Source organism: Salvelinus sp. IW2-2015, unplaced genomic scaffold, assembly GCF_002910315.2.
Source record: "Salvelinus sp. IW2-2015 unplaced genomic scaffold, ASM291031v2 Un_scaffold1747, whole genome shotgun sequence".
NCBI classification, from domain to species: domain Eukaryota; kingdom Metazoa; phylum Chordata; class Actinopteri; order Salmoniformes; family Salmonidae; genus Salvelinus; species Salvelinus sp. IW2-2015.
In genome coordinates this window covers 60,840-80,613 of record NW_019943129.1, presented here as the reverse complement: position 1 = coordinate 80,613, position 19,774 = coordinate 60,840, and the positions used below count along the sequence as shown (strand labels likewise).

General features: G+C 40.6%; 1 protein-coding gene and 1 pseudogene across 1 annotated transcript; both read left to right on the top strand.

Annotated features, from left to right (window-relative positions):
- The first annotated feature begins 274 nt into the window (after positions 1 to 274).
- LOC112071858 (GTPase IMAP family member 9-like) lies at positions 275 to 5,432 on the top strand. Its single transcript, XM_024139285.2, has 2 exons — positions 275 to 633; positions 1,012 to 5,432. The coding sequence occupies exon 2, from the start codon at positions 1,044 to 1,046 to the stop codon at positions 2,073 to 2,075; it is 1,032 nt and encodes a 343-aa protein (XP_023995053.1). The 5' UTR covers positions 275 to 633; positions 1,012 to 1,043; the 3' UTR covers positions 2,076 to 5,432.
- Positions 5,433 to 7,397: 1,965 nt separating this feature from the next.
- Positions 7,398 to 19,774, top strand: part of LOC112071860 (GTPase IMAP family member 8-like) — a 24,221-nt pseudogene continuing 11,844 nt past the window's right edge.

Genomic DNA, 19,774 nt, shown 5'->3' with positions numbered 1-19,774 from the left:
CTTAAATTCAATGAAGGATGTAAATTGTGAACTGAAAAATCCTCTTTGAAAATAGATGACAGTTGTCAATTCTTGAATTGTAATTAGGGGTCCTTAGTCCATTATGGAAACTTAACATATATAGGGCAGGTCTATAATTGGCTACAACATTCGTCTTATAAAGCCTAACATAGTCCTAGTAAATGACAGTCGACCTATGACTACTATAAAATGCCTGCGAGACGAGTGCGACAGGCAGACAACTGGGTATGAGACCTTATTATGTTCTGTGTGAAAGTGAAACTAAACAAACAGGCGCCGACATTTTGTGCAGGAGACATTTTACTGTGGACTGCAGCTCATATCCTCGATTGATGTCTGTAACCTGGTTATAGGAATATAGGCTAGCCTACTCTTGTCGTGGCATATTTTTGAGGTTAAAACCGTCTTTGGATCYACAGCGTGACAAGTATAGACTARTCAGAACATGTTGCAGTAATAATTGTTTACTGAAATGACCGAATAAMRTTCCGSTCATTATTTGGRAACTTGTCTGTGAGGAAGAAAACGGAGTAACAGTCGGGACCATTTCTTGYAGACAGACGGCGCACTCACACTCATTGAACTCTATCGGACTTTACATTCTATACCCCTGTAAGTAAAAGTATATCAATCTTAGTTTAAAGACGTAAGCATTTAGTTTATATGTCAAGKTTTAGGCCTAATAGAACGCCCAGATTCTCCATCATTCAATTATTTTTGTCTACGGCGCCATCTGCCTTTGTAACATAATATTACGACTTCAAGCCAAGTAGTTATAATAAACACTATTGGCCACATTTTWGAATGAATTTGCTATAACAGTTATGMTAATAAAGACAAAGATTAGACCCCATTACACTATAATTCATATCATGTTTTAACTTTGTTTTAATTGTTTTAATCGATTTGTAACAAACAGGTGTAATTGCACCCTATTCTGACTTCCACAGAGAGACATTAGTTTGACACATTGTTGTCTATGATTAACAGGACTGGTGGTTAGTAGCCTACAACAATCAACAATGAGCAGACCTGGATTCACTACAGCCCCTCATCCTCCTGATGTCAGGATTGTGCTGCTGGGTAAAACTGGAGTGGGGAAGAGTGCAACAGGAAACACCATTCTGGGTCAAGACGTGTTTCACTCAGCTTTGGGCTTTTCCTCAGTTACCATGAAATGTCAAGAGAGAACTGTTCTCATTGGACAGAACAGAGTCAGTGTGGTTGACACTCCAGACTTCTTCTATGCAACACACACACAGGAGGGTTTGAGTTCAGAGATAGAGAGATGTATCCACCTGTCTGACCCTGGACCCCATGCATTTATCTTTGTTCTAACTCTTGATACTTTCACTGAGCAGGAGACAGATGTAGTCACTGCATTTGAGAAATGTTTTGGTGAAGTAGCTTCAAGATACACAATCATTGTCTTTACTCATGGAGACGAGCTGAACAACAGAACAATAGAGGAATTAGTAAAGAACAATGTTAAGTTGTCTGAGCTCATTGAAGAGCGTGGTTGGAGATATCACGTCCTTAACAACAAAGACAGAGCCAATAGAAACCAGGTGACCGAGCTGCTGGAAAAGATTCTCTTCATGATGTATGTGAATGACGGTAGATGTTACACACATGACATGCTGCAGGAGGCACAAAGAAAGGCAAGAGAACTGACTGAGTTGATGAAAGAGGAGAGTCTCAGGGAGGAAGAGAGGAAAAGACAAGAACACCAGAGATTGTTGGAGAAGGTGGGAAGAGAGACAGAGGAGAGAGTATGGAGAGAGATGGAGGAGAGAGTAGGGAGAGAGACGGAGGGCAGAGTAGGGAGAGAGACGGATGAGGAAGTTAAAAGAAAGAGTGAAAGGGAAAACATGGCAAGAGAAGAAGGGGAAACGAGGGGAGAGGAATCAGAGACAGAAAATGGGGAAGAAATGATATTGCTTGGCTCTCGACATAACACACTAGATTGGTTTAAAAGGCATCAGGCATTTATTTTGATGTGTTTTGCTGTGCTAATTATCATGGTTGCCATTATATTTAGAATTTTGTGTTAATGTGTGAAAGAAACCAATAGGGTCATTCCAACAATAGAGTACCTTTTGGGTAGTTTAATTTGGTAAGAGCACATGTTCAACGTCATCTTAAACATAAACTTCACTTCTCAAATAGAAAAATATAAATAAATACTATAGTAAGGCCTATTAAGTGCCAAATAAAGTAACAGATTGATTTATAACAGGGTTGAGTTTTTCATCTTAAATCAGCCATAACTCCCATTCTGACTGGGGGAATGGAAGCTTGTTGTGTGTAACAGGGAGGGCAATTGAATGCAAGCTTCACCAAAAATAATCTATCAATGTTATGTTATGCTCGACCTGCGCAGTGTTCCACAAAACACCAGAAAATGGCCAAAAAGAGTATGCCCAGCTCACCTGCTTTTACACTATGATTTAACTACTATATGTTCAATGTTTCTTTAATAAAAACATGTAATTAATAGTTTCACCATATTAAAACGAGAGTTCAGTTCCGGTAGCAGGGTTGACCTTAAAATGATGTAGAAACGTAAATGAATCACTAATCACGTGAAACAAATATAATTTTCAGAAATGACTTTGTCAAAGAAGCAAAGTGCTTTACAATGATGGTGAAAACATACCTCATTTTTGGGGGGTTACGTGGCTTAAAATCTTTGTAGAAGTCTGAAAAACTTGAAGAGGGACATGTCAATTGTGATTTATTGAATTTTCCMTGTGGTCTATATTAAAGGGTACTTAAGGGGTAATTAAGAGGTAATTAAGATACAGCAACAGGCTTTCAAAATTCATTATTGGTTGACAATTTCTACTTAAAATATCAAAGGGACACAAATGGSACTGTACTCCTGGAACGACCCAATACATCATCTATCTTATCACTTTTCATTCAAATATTGAAATACCCAAAGTTGTTACAAAACTAAATATTGTTTAAATGTGTATGTTTGTAATATGATTTGTATTATTTGATTTTCATTGTGGTTAATCTGGTACAGACAATGAATATTGAATATTGCACTTAGACCTAATCTTTCAGTCAATTGTAAAGTCCTCTGGTTTTTAAAGCATTAGGGCTAGAAACACCTTATCTAAAGCAGGGGTTTCAAACTCTGGTCTGGGGACCCCTTTTGTGATAGAAAATTCACCACCTCTTATTCAGAACAACTGGAGTGAGATAAAAATAGTATACAAGGAGTTTTACTATGATGTAGTCAGTGCATGGCTGGACGAACCAAGTCTCGGGCCCTGGGAAGGAACATTTTAAAGGGCCTCTTGGCATTGGAGAGAACATTTTTGTTGTTGCATCTTTAAAGCTAATATCCTGCAATTTTATACCTTTTGCCAGGAGGAAGACGGAAACCGTTGCAGTTCAAAGCTTACATTTTTTTGCAGGGGATACAAGATGTTTTGAGTTGAGAAGATTTATAATTGATGGAGCACTGTGGATACCAATATCCCTGTGAGCCTCCCAGGCCCATGTTGCCCAGTGTTAACAACATAAATTGAAGATTAATAATATTATATTGTATTATATTGCACCCTCTAAAACTATCCCACAGACCCATTGGTCAAKATTTGTTTAATCTGTTGTTAGTAATATTCAATAAAAAATGTAATGTAAAAWTAAAAACATTTTATTTTATATTATATTTTGACATGAGGCCGCGGACCTGCAGTACCTCTGTAAACCCCACTTTGAGAACCCCTGATCTAAAGGACTGCCTTTCTGATATGCCTGGTTGGGCCCTCAAGATTGCTAGGTTCTCTCAGATGCTAGGCTTTATAATATACCCAGGTGATTTGCATGAAAAGTTGTGAAGCAGTTTAGCTTTTAGACCCCAAAATTCTGGAATGCCTAGCCCTACCACACAATATCAGGCAGGAAAAAAACTGTTAACTCTTTTTAAGGCCAGATAAAGACTCACCTTTTTATTTTGGCTTTTAATTATCTGTCTGGTTTTGTCTTCTTTTAATATCCTATTTGTATGATTGTGTTTGTAGTCATTGGTACGGGTTGTAAGGTCTACTATAGCCACTGAGATCCAGACTGGGAAATCAGTTGGAATAGCAATGGGTTTCATAGCAGCAGCAGCAGTTGGTGGATTGACAGGAAGGTTAGTTGGCCCAGGAGGAGGAGTGGTGTTAGGAGGATTATCAGGGTTGTTAGGAGGAGTTGGTGTGATGGCATTAAGAAAAACATTTAAAGACAAGGAAAAAGCAGATATTTCCCTGTGATGCACTTCTAAACTACAGCTCCACTTCCTGTCTTTATATGGGAGGAGCTCTGATTGGGCAGTCAGTTAGAACATGCACAGTAGATAGGAATGCATCTTCCTATGAATCCCCTCTTCATAATGATGTCATTCTATATTAAAATACACTTTTAGAAAATGGTGTCAAGGTGTTCAAGACAGAGATACGTGTGAGAGGAGAGTACATAGAGATGAGCCCTTGATGAGTACATATCATTCTCTATTTCATATAGACCAGTATAACATCTAGCTTCATATGACATTTTACAGTCTCGGTTATAATGCTCTATGAACTGCTAAATGTTTGTGAGCAGGTATTAGTGCATAAACGGCATTACAATGTATTATGCATTATGCATTGTATGCATCATAAGGCGTTAATACATTTGTGTTTAATGCATTATGAAAAGGGTATTCATAGGAGGTGTTACCAACAAAAACATTTTTTTATTGTCACATACCGGATAGGTGCAGTGAAATGCGTTGTGTCACAGGGTCACCCTCCTGGAGCAAATTAGGGTTTAATGCCTTGCTCAAGGACACATTGACAGATGTTTCACCTTGACAGCTCAGGTTGCTGGCCCAACGCTCTAACCACTAGGCTACCTGCCACCCTATCTTTGGTGTTAATAACTCTTCTACAGTCTACATTCTTAATCTCTCTGTAACATCAAAACACTCCTTCCACACAATCTGTTTATAGACCATCAACTGTTGGCTCCGGTCCACTATCACTAAATGTAATGATTTGGTCTGCATGTGAGAGGGGTGTTGAATACTGCAGTCATGTTGCATAGCTGGTAATGGACAGTATTTCAAACTGCATTTTACATTCTTGAAATATACTAAACTAAACTGCAGTTTTTTTCTGTTCGTAACAATGCCAAGAATCATATCTATCCAGGTTCATTACTCTGTAAAAAACACAAGTCTATAATTTGGGGAAGCATGTATTATATATCAAAGTTGTTAAGGAAACCAGTTTGTCTACTTCGTATGCCTCACTCCTCCAGTTTGTTGAACGTCAACAGTGAGATACGTGGAAATGTAAGTCTCACTGTGCTTTGTTCACTTGTACAGAAATATGTAGACATCAGATATAAATGAAACCTTGTCCTCACCTGATGTGTTTGTGGTTTATTATGTACTGTCTATCAAAGGGTTTATATGATTTTATATATTTATGGCCCACAGAGGACAAACAGTACTAACAGGCTGATAACCAATGATGTTGAATGCAAGGTATGRATCATTTARCTCCACTGCTGAGAGACWCCATTTACCATCACATCTGATGTGATACTGATGTTAATGGAAGAGTTCTGATCTGGAGATAAAATGTAGTAAAATATGTGTGGGACTAATAATGATACTGTTTGAGACATTAGAATAACAGCTTCTTCGTTTTCACACTGACATTAATATTCATGCCTCAGACAATGCAGTAAAACACATCAGAGCTGCCATCTTGTGTAAATAATAGAACAACAGAGTTAGAATTGGGTCAATCAGGAACACCAGATCAGATATTGGTTTTCAAGGTGATTGTACCCAGGTGTCTCCTCCACCTTCACAAACATATAATATAATAGATGTGGAACTTTGTTGTCCATCTAACAATAAAAATGGAGATGTGGATTTTTCAATTCCTAACCGTCCTTATATGACACACAATCACACAATGTCAGCTGTAGACAGGCAGCCAACCAAAAGGCTGGCAGCAGTACAAGGATAGGTGCAGACCAGCACCCACCCAATAAGCTGGTAGCAGTACAAGGATAGGTGCAGACCAGCACCCACCCAAGAAGCTGGTAGTAGTACAATGTCAGCCGCAGAGCAGCACCCTGAAGCAGGTTAGAAGGAGTTATGTGCCTTGCTCAAGGGCACAACGGCAGTAGGCAGTACTTGGACTGGCAGCACTTGGCACTGGGATTCGAACCAACAACCTTCTGCAAGTCAAAAATTGTCAATTGGGATGTAAGGTGATTTGTGTCAGTGATATGACTTAAACATACCAGCAGTACATGTAGAGGTATGGAAAATAGCATGGTATCTCATACAGCTGTGATGTGACTTGGTATTTTTACCTTCATTTTACCCCTTCCTTCTTGAATAGAACTTTGAACCTTGTATTCTGGACTGTGTACAAAATTAAATCCCAGTCTTAATAAATATTCCTCCAAAAGATGTAAGTTGTTTCTGACAAATCTTCTTATTGTAGTTTATGCATACAGCTAACTGACCCTAGAGATGCTAACCAGCTGACAGATACACACCTAACCACACACTTTAAAACAATAATGAACATATTATGCAGTCTTCCCTCCTTCTGCTTCTCAACCAGTAGATGTAAGTAGAGATCTTCATAACATTTGTTCTGTCAGTGAAACATGGAAATGGAAATTCAGACCGTAATCGCTGTACAAAACGTTTCCTCCCTCTGTCTTCCTCCACCCCTCCTCTTCCTCTTCCTCTTTCTCTCCCATGTAGACCCATGTGGACCACATTATACACCAGCAGCCATTTAGCAGGTGTTGACACTAAAACATATAAATGATCAGTTAATGTTGTTTGTCTTTGTGTTGATAGTGCTGTATATAATCCCCCATTATTCATAAAAACTGAACCTGCAGCACTGGCGTCATGCATTTCAGTCTGAAGATTATGTCTAAAAATAACTGATAAACCTTTATTTAAAAATCAACTTGTTTAATGTGGTACCATAATGATTGATTTAAATGATCTGATGTAGATGTTATACAAATGAAATGCTTATATACCATTGTATTATACTTTGTGTACATTGAGTCATAATGTTTCATATAGACTCCCTTGTACCTTCCATTAATGTAGACTGTGTACAGAACAAACGAATAAAGTATGTTCCCTTTGAGCGATAACTGTCAATCATTTACTTTTCTGTTGTTAGTGAGTCTTTATATCAAGGCTGCKTTCAAAGCTGCAATCTTGAACAGGGTTTGGCAGCATGAATAGGTACAGAAACTATAGCTCTTCTAGTTTAATATAAGTTGTGTCTGTTTCACAGTCGTTGATAATAGTCCATAACTATGGTCTGGTTTAGGATTTATTGAAGGGTGACTGTTTCATGAAAACTCGTTCATCTCAATATTTCTTCTGTGATTCTTGTTGAAATGTAGTTCTACTTCCTCCCTCCAAATGGGCGTGGCTTTGACTGAACAGCAGAGGGGAGGTGGTCGTTAACGTAGGAGACGTACCGGAAAAATCTGACAAAATGGCTTCATCAAGCGCAACAAAATCCTGTAAGTTGACTTTATTTAATGATGCCAACAATAGACACCCGATTGCTAGCTATTTTTGTGAACATTGAAATATGTTTTTGAGCACCTTAGTTTACTTATATAACATCGTCACTCCCAAGTCATTCTACTTTCACTTTCATTTAAGTTGCTATAAAACGTGTGTAATAACATGAACTATTATAACAATGGGTGTTTTTATCATGGGAGTATGAATATATTCCATCCCTATCTTGGACACAGTTTTTCTATCAGTTAGACAGTCCAGTGGGAATGAATAACCACATCATTGCAGATTAAAGTTATTTGTTACAAAACCCAGGCAGTATCACCACAACTGTGTAACTTTATAGGAAGTAGCATATAACATTCTTTATTTCCAGTATGTTTTTTAAATTAAAACGTTTGGGGTTTTAAATTGACATGAGTGTATAACAGACAAGAGGACTGAATAATCTGTTAATATTGCAGTATGTATTTTATATGATGTATTCAATGTGTCATTCTGTAGTGGAGAAGGATGACGACACAGATAAACAGCCTCTGGGTAGAAGAAGAAACTCCAAAGGTGAAGGTCCAAACAGTAAGTTGAAAACTTATATAAAAAATATCTAATAAGTGAATATTTACCAATAATGTAGCCCTTTCCTGCAGTCAAATGACATCATGGGGTGGAATGTTATTAATCTATTTCATAATTAATAAACATCTATATTTTTTTAAACAGTCGAAAATCTGGTGTTTCTATGTCAAACGGTTTTGTTATATTTCAGTCTTCTGTGATGTATATAAATCAAATTTCAAATCAAATGTATTTATACAGCCCTTCTTACATCAGCTGATATCTCAAAGTGCTGTACAGAAAAACCAGCCTAAACCCCAAACAGCAAGCAATGCAGGTGTAGAAGCACCGGGGCTAGGAAAAACTCCCTAGAAAGGCCAAAACCTAGGAAGAAACCTAGAGAGGAACCAGGCTATGAGGGGTGGCCAGTCCTCTTCTGGCTGTGCCGGGTGGAGATTATAACAGAACATGGCCAAGATGTTCAAATGTTCATAAATGACCAGCATGGTCAAATAATAATAATCACAGTAGTTGTCGAGGGTGCAGACAAGTCAGCACCTCAGGAGTAAATGTCAGTGGCTTTCATAGCCGATCATTAAGAGTATCTCTACCGCTCCTGCTGTCTCTAGAAGTTGAAAACAGCAGGTCTGGGACAGGTAGCACGTCCGGTCAGGGTTCCATAGCCGCAGGCAGAACAGTTGAAACTGGAGCAGCAGCACGGCCAGGTTGGACTGGGGACAGCAAGATCATCATGCCAGGTAGTCCTAAGGTATGGTCCTAGGGCTCAGGTCCTCCGAGAGAGAGAAAGAAAGAAAAAGAGAATTAGAGAGAGCATACTTAAATTCACACAGGACACCGGATAAGACAGGAGAAGTACTCCAGATATAACAAACTGACCCTAGCCCCCCAACACATAAACTACTGCAGCATAAATACTGGAGCCTGAGACAGGAGGGGTCAGGAGACACTGTGGCCATAAAGTGTAATATTGGGGTGCAAACTCTAAATGTAATACATTTCAACTCTATATCTGACATGGTACAGGTGTCTTCTTTTTTAAGCCCACAACCATGTGTGTGAGGTGTATACTTTTGTTTCAAAGTAGATTTTTTAAGACTACCAAGAAACACTGTGTGACCCTGATTTAACTGCAGTAAAAGGTTAATCAAATAGTTATATTTGTTGCGCGTTGATTATCCACATTTCAAGATGGCAGCCAGTAGTGAAGAGGAATGATTATTAATATCAATGTACATTTGTTTTGGGATTCCCATTACTAAGTAGTGTTTTAAAAACAGAACAGCAAGACTTGTTTATGTGATTGAAAACCATGATGTGACAGTTTTTCATATTTTCTCTGTTCTCTCCTGTAGTGTCCATGACCAGGATTGTGCTGGTGGGGAAGACAGGTGCTGGAAAAAGCTCTTCAGGAAACACCATTCTGGGGAGGAAGGCTTTCAGAGATGCCAAATCTAGCAAATCTGTGACACAAGAGTGTTCCAAGGAGACAGGAGATGTGGCAGGGAGGCAGATAATGCTAGTGGACACCCCTGGAATATTTGACACTAACCGTCCTGACAGTGACTTGGAGACAGAGATCAGTAAATGTATCAACATGACGTCACCTGGTCCCCACGCCATCGTATTGGTCTTAGATGTGGGCCCTTTCACAGAAGAGGAACAGAACGCGGTAAAGAAAATCAGGGCGCTGTTTGGAGAAGAAGCTGAAAAGTATACCATGATCCTCTTCACCCATGGAGATGAGTTGGATGATGGCGGCATTGAGCTGTATGTCAATGAAGCTCAGGAAGATCTCAAGACACTTATGGACCAGTGCGGTGGAAGGTACCATGTTTTTGACAACACAAAGATGGAAAACAGGGGACAAGTTCTGGATTTCCTGGAGAAAATTGACCACATGGTGAAATTAAATGGCCAAGACCACTACACCAACAAAATGTACGAGGAGGTGGAGAGAAAGATTTGTCACAAGAAGGAAGAGTTGAGGAAGCAGTATGAAGAAGAACTGCGGAAGCTAACAAAGGACCAAGAAAGCAACTGCCTCCGAATACCAGGGAAAAGTAAAGCGCTACGGGAAGAAATTGAGGCGCTAAAGGAGTCACTGCAAGACAAAGAAAAAAACTTAAAGACTTGAAATCTCTGGAGCAAAACAAGATCCCGTGGATCGTTGAACATATACTTTTATGAGATGAAGTTGAGGGCTGTGAGAGAGGAAGCAGAACAAATACAACTTAACAAAGAAATATAACAGACTTTGTAGCAAGTTACAAGCCTCCATCTTACACAATAAACTGTTGAATGATAAGCATTTGAGGTTGTTGTGTAACATAAAAACGGTTAAACATCAAAACCCTCTGCTTTAATCTGAGGAAGAATTCAAGCAAAATGCTTTCTTAAAAAAAACCTCACACATCAGCTTAGTTAAATTGTTGTACCCAACCAGACCCCAAAATATGAACTTGTGTTTACTAATTATTTGTTATTGATTTCAGTTTCAATGAAAAGWCCAGCAGATAGWAGGCTATCAGTCCGCAACTGGTACTCCGAGTTAAAAAATAACTGAACATTTTATGTAAAYAATAACGCCCATTTTTATGTATATATTTTTTAAGATGTCTAGTTGGTGTTGTCACTAAAATATTAAAATATGTCATMTTATTTCTTAGTCTTCTATTTTATTGTTATTGAATCTGTATAAATATTCAAAAAGCATAACTCAAATTGGGGAACTGAGGGAATTGTGCCAATTTATTTGCTTTGATCAGAGGGAAAATATGWKATGTTTGTAATTATGAATTGAATGAATACCTWTTATACTTCAGATCAKACYTASACCAATTTGTCATGATTTACATGTRMGCAAATTCAGATAAATTCATATTTTTTAATTAAACAAATASGGTAGGTTTATGTGTCAGTATTGAAGCCACTGTCTAGACAACCTATAACCCACCCACAGTATCTAGCTGCCACTATCGTGTGTGTTCGTACCAAAGAGAATGTTAGAGAAAGCATCCCTATATACAGTAGTTCCCATTATGGCGTCTGTGAGCACACGGGCAGTACCATTGAGGCAATCTACATTTTTAAGTATTCAATGTTTTCTTCACGATTGGTTGATCCCTCCTGATGACCCGGTTGGACATGACTCTTAACAGGGTCATCAGGAGGGATCAACCAATGATGTTGGAAGTCCCACCCAGTTCACTACATTAAGATGGTAGAAGTTCACAATGGCGCTGCCCATGCTAATATGCCTTTTCGCCACTAGAGGCTTCTATCATTCTCGATGGTTCGTACAGGTGCTCTCAAGGGGCGGTGAACGGATACAGCAAAGGAGACGGAGCATAGAGCGACGTGGATAACACTGAATACAAGGAAGTTCATCTGTTCAACAACAATAATGGTTATCCAGACCTGAGCTGTGTTCCAATACTCATACTAACCACACTCATGATACTATTTGTGACGTAAATTGAGTATGTAGTATGCTTATTGGTCATAGTATGGATATAGTTAGTATGCCAAAAGTTCCCGGATGTCGTACTACATTACCCAAAATACGGAGTATAGAAGCAGTGGACACTTTCCGTGCTTTTAGGGCCCATAATGTTTTTCTTCAGGAAATGGGTGTGGCTTCACAACGTTTTCAGATTTGAAGAAAATGGCGTGAAATATGCAACGACATTGGCTACAAATTCATTGCTTTAACTAATTATGACAAATGTTAAGAAAATGTTGAGCAATGTAATAAAGCAGGTATTCCCAAACTGGGGCAATGCCGTTGGGGGTACGCCAAATAAAAATATATATAATTCTTCATTTTTAAACAGTCCATTAATATTATCCAACGGGGCTATACATTTGGGTGAGGTTATTTTCTCGCCTGAGTAGCCTCGTTTCACTGCCAAAAATAAAATTAAACCATCTAGTATTCAGCGAAATAACAACACAATGTCCAATATAGGTAGCCTAGTCAAATAATTAACATCCAATCACATTAACTGTTAATCTCTCGAATTCCACTAACGGTCCGTATGTAGCCAAACGTAGCTGCTGCTCATTCTGTTTGCTCGAAAATTGATAAATGGTTAAAAAAAGTAAGGCCCGTGTCCGTAGAAACACATACCAGCTCTACAGGTAGTACTGCTACTACCAGCAGTACTACACCTGCACCCGTCAACGACACAAGTTATTCTGCTTCCACGAGCACATCCAATGCTAGCATCAGTAATTCTACATTTGTTGTTAGCCCAGCTAGAATGGACACTGACAGTTGTGAATCTGATGCAGCCCACACCTCTTCGTCCTCACCATCGACTCGTTGGCTGAGGCCATTAGAACGTGCCCTGACATACATGGCTTTGAGGTGGGGACCCATACCCATAAATTATCCCTTTTTGATGACAACCTTATCTTATTTCTAACGAACCCAGAACCTTCCCTCTCTGACTTACATAACCTAGGGGCGGCAGGTAGCCTAGTGGTTAGAGCGTTAGACTAGTATGCAAAAGGTTGCTAGATCGAGTCTCTGAGCTGACAAGGTACAAATCTGTTGTTCTGCCCATGAACAAGGCAGTTAACCTGCTGTTCCTAGGCCATCATTTTAAATAAGAATTTGTTCTTAACTGACCTGCATAGTTAAATAATAAAAATGACAGTATTATAGTTCTTTCTCTGGATATAAGGTCCATTTTGATAAGAGCYAAATCTTACCGTTGTCTGTCTTTGACCATCATACCATCAAGCATAAGTTTCCTTTTAGATGGTCGCCTATGGGCTTCACATATTTGGGCATAATGGTGGATGGTAACCTGAAGAACCTCTATAAASTCAATCTGGCCAGCTTGCTGCAAAAGGTGGAGGGTGACCTGTGTAAATGGATGGACTTGCCTCTCACTCTAKTGGGTAGAATCAATGTAATTAAAATGAATGTCCTGCCCAGATTTCTATATTTCTTTCAATCTCTCCCCATCCCTGTACCCGCAGCATTCTTTTCCTCTCTCGACAAGCTGACCAGACGCTTATCTGCCACGGCAAAACAACTAGGGTTGGCCTGGATAAACTGACCCTTGATTACGGTCAAGGGGGCTTAAACCTCCCCAATTTRAGAATGTARTACTGGGCTGTGCAGTCTAGATTTCTGGCTCAGAGGTTTGACAATGGTCCTTCTCCCTCATGGTTGAACATTGKAAAGTTTGAGGTACATGAGGACACTGGTGCAGAATTGTTTTACAAATGGGACATGAAATCTATAAAAACTATCACAGACAACCCTTTAATTATAAACTCAGCAAAAAAAGAAACTTCCTCTCAAGAAGCGCTACTCTGCTGCGGCAGCGGATCTGACAAACACAAAACCTGTCTGCTTCATCAGTCACACCAACCCAATCAACGAAGTGGCCTGGGCTCTTATTACACGAAGACTCTTCGACCGACCCACATAGACCCCTCATCGCGACACACTCTCGCAGACTTGCGGACTCCATAGCAACGTGGCCAAGACATCCGCAGTTTCTGGACAGGTTCGACTCAGAACAGGCCTCGCCATGGTGACCAAGAAGTTGCGTGCACGTGCTCAAGCGTCCTATCAGAGGTTGTCTTTTTTGAATAGACGGGTATGGATGCTGGCCACATTGCTGCAGAGGTGGAAAGGGGTGGGGGGGGTCAGCCTGTCAGTGCTCAGTACCATAGCCGTCACTGCAATCAACATTTGGTCTGCATGGCTGTCGTCCAGAGAAGCCTCTTCTAAAGATGATGCACAAGAAGCACAAACAGTTTGCCTGAAGACAAGCAGACTAAGGACATGATTACTGGAACATGTTCCTGTTGGTCTGATGAGACCAAGATAAACTATTTGGTTTCAGATGGTGTCAAGCGTGTGGTGGCGGCAACCAGGTGGGGAGTACAAAAGGAACAAGTGTGTCTTGCCTACAGTCAAGCATCGGCTGGTGGGAGTGTCATGGTCTGGGCTGCATGACGTGCTACGCTTGCATGGGGAAGCTACAGTCATTTGAGGAACCATGAAATGGCCAATGTACTTAGGTGACATACTGAAGCGAGCATGATCCACTCCCTTCGGAGACTCGGCCGCAGGCAGTAATCCCCCACATGTAACGACCCCCCGAAACACACCTCCAAGGACGATCATTGCCTTGTAAAAAGCTGAGGGTAGGTGATGGACTGGCCAAGCATGTCTCCAGACTAAACCTATTCGAGCATCTGTGTGGGCTCCCTCAACGGAAGGTGGAGGAGTTGCACGGTCTTAACATCACCAGCTCCGTGATGTCGTCTGGAGGAGTGGAAGAGGACTCAGTGGCAACTGTCTGTGGGAAGCTCTGGTTTGAAAACTCCAATGCCCAAGAGGGTTAAGGCAGTGCTGGAAATGATTGGTGGCCAAACAAAAATATTGACACTCTTGGGGCCCAATTTGGACAATTTGTTCAACCCTAGGGGTGTCCTTCACACTTTTGTTGCCAGCGGTGTTAGAATTAATGGCTGTGTGGGTTGAGTTTATTTTGAGGGGACAGCAAATTTACACCTGCTATACAAGCTGTACACTCACACTTTAACATTGTAAAGCAAAGTGTGCATTTCTTCAGTGTTGTCACATGTAAAAAGATATACTCAAAATATTTATACAAAATTTGAGGGGTGTGACTCACTTTTGTGATAATATGTATGTCAGGGCACGTTCTAAATGCCTAGCCACTGATTCGATGGTTTGAGGCGAATGAGGTGGGGCTGCATCAAGATTCAACAATCTGTCAGTGTCCATTTTAGCTGGGCTATACAACAATGTAGAATTACGCTGCTAGCATTGGGATTGTGCTCAGTTGGAAGCAGCAAACTTGTGTTGCGAACGGTGCAGGTGTAGTACTGCTGGTAGTGCAGTACTACTGTAGAGCTGGTTGTGTCTCTAGGACACGGCCTTCTTTTAACTTATTATTCGACGCACAGATGGCAGACTATGTTCTTGGCATACTTACGGCCCGGTTAGTGGGAATTCCCGCTCGAGAGATTCAACAGTTTAATGTTGTTGGATGTTAATTATTTCGACTAGGCTCAACTGATTTGGACATTTGTGTGTTTTTTCGCTGAATTCTGCATGCGTTTAATATTTCACTATTTGGCTAGTGAAACGCAGGCTTACTCAGGCGAGAAATAACTCACCCAGCATGTATGCCCCGTTGGAATAATATAATGGGGACTGTATTAGATAATAAAGAATTATATATTATATTTTATTTGGCGTACCCCCAACGGCATTGCCCCCAGTTTTGGAATACTTTGCTTTATTACATTGCTCACATTTGCTTACATTTGTCATAATTAGTTAAAGCAATGAATTTGTAGCCAATGTCGTTGCATATTCAACGCCATTTTTCTCAAATCTGAGAAACGATGTGAAGCACACACCATTCCTGAAGAAAACACATTATTGGGCCGCTAAAAGCACGGAAGTGTCCACTGCTTTCGATACTCCGTATTTTTGGGTAATGTCAGTACGACATCCCGGGAACCTTTGTAGCATTACTAACTATATCATACTGAGTGACCAATAAGCATAACTAACAATACTCAATTGTTTTTTAAAAAAAATAATATAATAAAACAACGTATCTCTGATCACAAAACATTATAAGAACAAACAAACGGAGTGCTAAGAGGGAGGAAAAGAAAAAAAAGCAAGAGAGATTTTACGTAAATTTTGAGGTATGAGAGTTGGTTAGTTATGTCCTTTATTGTTTTGTATGTATTCATAGTATGGATAATAGTTAGTAATTGCAGATAATATGGGATAGTTTTCCCGAGGATGTAGCGTCAAGATGCATTCCGGTTGCGTACTGACTAGAGTCGTTAAATGAGAAGAACATTAATCTACACAATTCCCGGCCAATAATAAGCGGGTGATGCATCGTATTAGAGGGCCAGATGTGCACTTATCACGTTTCCGGTGCTTTTAGGCCCCTAATGTGTTTCTTCAGGAAATGGGTGTGGCTTCAACAATGTTTCAGATTTGAAAGAAAATGGCGTGAAATATGCAACGACAGTGGCTTACAAATTCATTGCTTTTAACTAATTATGACAATGTTAAGAAAATGTTGAAGCAGTAGTAAAGCAGGTATCCAAACTGGGGCAATGGCCGTTGGGGTACGCCACCAATAAAAACTAATATATTCTTCATTTTTAAAAGTCCATTAATATACCAACGGGGCTATACATTTGGGTGAGGTTAATTTCTCGCCTGAGTAGCTCGTTCCATGCCAAAAATAAAATTAAGACATCGTATTCAGCGAATACAACACAATGTCAATATAGGTAGCTAGTCAAATATTACTCAATCACATTAACTGTTAATCTCTCGAATTGCAACTAATACGGTCCGGATGTAGCAAACGAGCTGTGCTCATTCTGTTTGCTCGAAAAAATTGATAAAATGGTTAAAAAGTAAGGCCGTGTCGTAGAACACATACGCAGCTCTACAGGTAGTACTGCTACTACAGCAGTACTACATAGACTGCACCCGTCAAGACACAAGTTTCTCTGCTTCCGAGCACATCCAAATGCTAGCATCAAGTAATTCTACATTTTGTTGTTAGCCCCAGCTAGAATGGACACTGACAGTTGTGAATCTGATGCAGCCAACCTCTTCGCCCTCACCATCGAATCATTGGCTGAGGCCATTAGAACGTGCCTGCACATACAGTATATCACAAAGTGAGTACCGCCTCAAATTTTTGTAAATATTTGAGTATATCTTTTCATGTGACAAACTGAAGAAATGACACTTTGCTACAATGTAAAGTATGAGTGTACAGCTTGTATAGAGTGTAAAATTTGCTGTGCCCTCAAAATAACTCAACACCCGCCATTAATGTCTAAACCGCTGGCAACAAAAGTGAGTACAACCCTAAGTGTGAAAAATGTCCAAATTGGGCCCAAAGTGTCCAATATTTTGTGTGGCCACCATCATTTTCCAGCACTGCCTTAACCTCTTGGGCATGGAGTTCACAGAGCTTCACAGGTTGCCACTGGAGTCCTCTTCCACCTCCTCCATGAACGACATCACGGAGCTGGTGGATGTTAGAGACCTTGCACTCCTCCACCTTCCGTTTGAGGATGCCCCACAGATGCTCAATAGGGTTTAGGTCTGGAGACATGCTTGGCCAGTCATCACCTTTAACCCTCAGCTTCTTTAGCAAGGCAGTGGTCTCTTGGAGGTGTGTTTGGGGTCGTTATCATGTTGGAATACTGCCCTGCGGCCCAGTCTCCGAAGGGAGGGGATTCATGCTCTGCTTAGTATGTCACAGTACATGTTGGCCATTCATGGTTCCCCTCAAATGAATGTAGCTCCCCAGTGCCAGCAGCACTCATGCAGCCCCAGACCATGACACTCCCACCACCATGCTTGACTGTAGGCAAGACACACTTGTCTTTGTACTCCTCACCTGGTTGCCCGCACACACGCTTGACACCATCTGAACCAAATAAGTTTATCTTGGTCTCATCAGACCACAGGAACATGGTTCCAGTAATCCATGTCCTTAGTCTGCTTGTCTTCAGCAAACTGTTTGTGGGCTTTCTTGTGCATCATCTTTAGAAGAGGCTTCCTTCTGGGACGACAGCCATGCAGACCAATTTGATGCAGTGTACGGCGTATGGTCTGAGCATGACAGGCTGCCCCACCCCACCCCTTCAACCTCTGCAGCAATGCTGGCAGCACTCATACGTCTATTTCAAAGACAACCTCTGGATATGACGCTGAGCACGTGCACGCAACTTCTTTTGGTCGACCATGGCGAGGCCTGTTCTAGTGGAACCTGCCAGTTAAACTGCTGTATGGTTTGGCCACCGTGCTGCAGTCAGTTTCAGGGTCTTTGGCAATCTTCTTATAGCCCAGGCCATCTTTATGTAGAGCAACATTTTTTTTTTTCAGATCCTCAGAGAGTTCTTTGCCATGAGGTGCCATGTTGAACTCCCAGTGACCAGTCAGTATGAGGGTGTGTGAGAGCGATGACACAATTTTAACACACCTGTCTCCCATTCACACCGGAGACCTTGTACACTAACAAGTCACATGACCGGGGAGGGAAAATGGCTAATTGGGCCCAATTTGGACATTTTCACTTAGGGTGTACTCACTTTTGTTGCCAGCGGTTTAGACATTAATGGCTGTGTGTTGAGTTATTTTGAGGGGACAGCAAATTTCACACTGTTATACAAGCTGTACACTCACTACTTTACATTGTAGCAAAAGTGTCATTTCTTCAGTGTTGTCACATGAAAGATATACTCAATATTTAAAAAATGTGAGGGGTGTACTCACTTTTGTGGTATACTGTACATGGCTTTGAGGTGGGACCCATACCCATAAATTATCCCTTTTGATGCAAACCTTATCTTATTTCTAACGAACCCAGAACTCCCTCTCTGACTTACATAACTAGGGCGGCAGGTGCCTAGTGGTTAGGCGTTAGACTAGTATGCAAAAGGTTGCTAGATCGAGTCTCTGAGCTGACAAGGTACAAATCTGTTGTTCTGCCATGAACAAGGCAGTTAACCTGCTGTTCCTAGGCCATCATTTTAAATAAGAATTTGTTCTTAACTGACCTGCATAGTTAAATAATAAAATGACAGTATTATAGTTCTTTCTCTGGATATAAGGTCCATTTTGATAAGAGCAAATCTTACCGTTGTCTGTCTTTGACCATCATACCATCAATCAATTTCCTTTTAGATGGTCGCCTATGGGCTTCACATATTTGGGCATAATGGTGATGGTAACCTGAAGAACCTCTATAAAGTCAATCTGGCCAGCTTGCTGCAAAAGGTGGGGGGACCTGTGTAAATGGATGGACTTGCCTCTCACTCTAATGGGTAGAATCAATGTAATTAAAATGAACGTCCTGCCCAGATTTCTATATTTCTTCCTATCTCTCCCTACCTGTTCCGCAGCATTCTTTTCCTCTCTCGACAAGCTGACCAGACGCTTATCTGCCACGGCAAAACAACTAGGGTTGGCCTGGATAAACTGACCCTTGATTCGGTCAAGGGGCTTAAACCTCCCCAATTTCAGAATGTATTACTGGGCTGTGCAGTCTAGATTTCTGGCTCAGAGGTTTGACAATGGTCCTTCTCCTCATGGTTGAACATTGCAAAGTTTGAGGTACATGAGGACACTGGTGCAGAATTGTTTTACAAATGGGACATGAAATCTATAAAAACTATCACAGACAACCCTTTAATTATAAACTCAGCAAAAAAAGAAACTTCCTCTCAGTGTCAACTGCGTTTATTTTCAGCAAACTTAACATGTGTAAAGATTTGCATGAACATAGCAAGATTCAACAACTGAGACATAAACTGAACAAGTTCCACAGACTGTGACTAACCAAAATGGAATAATGTGTCCCTGAACAAATGGGGTCAAAATCAAAAGTAACAGTCAGTACTGGTGTGGCATCAGCTGCATTAAGTACTGCATTGCATTCCTCTCATGGACTGCAGCAGATTTGCCAGTTCTTGCTGTGAGATGTTACCCCACTCTTCACCAGGCACCTGCAAGTTCCGGACATTTCTGGGGGAATGGCCCTAGCC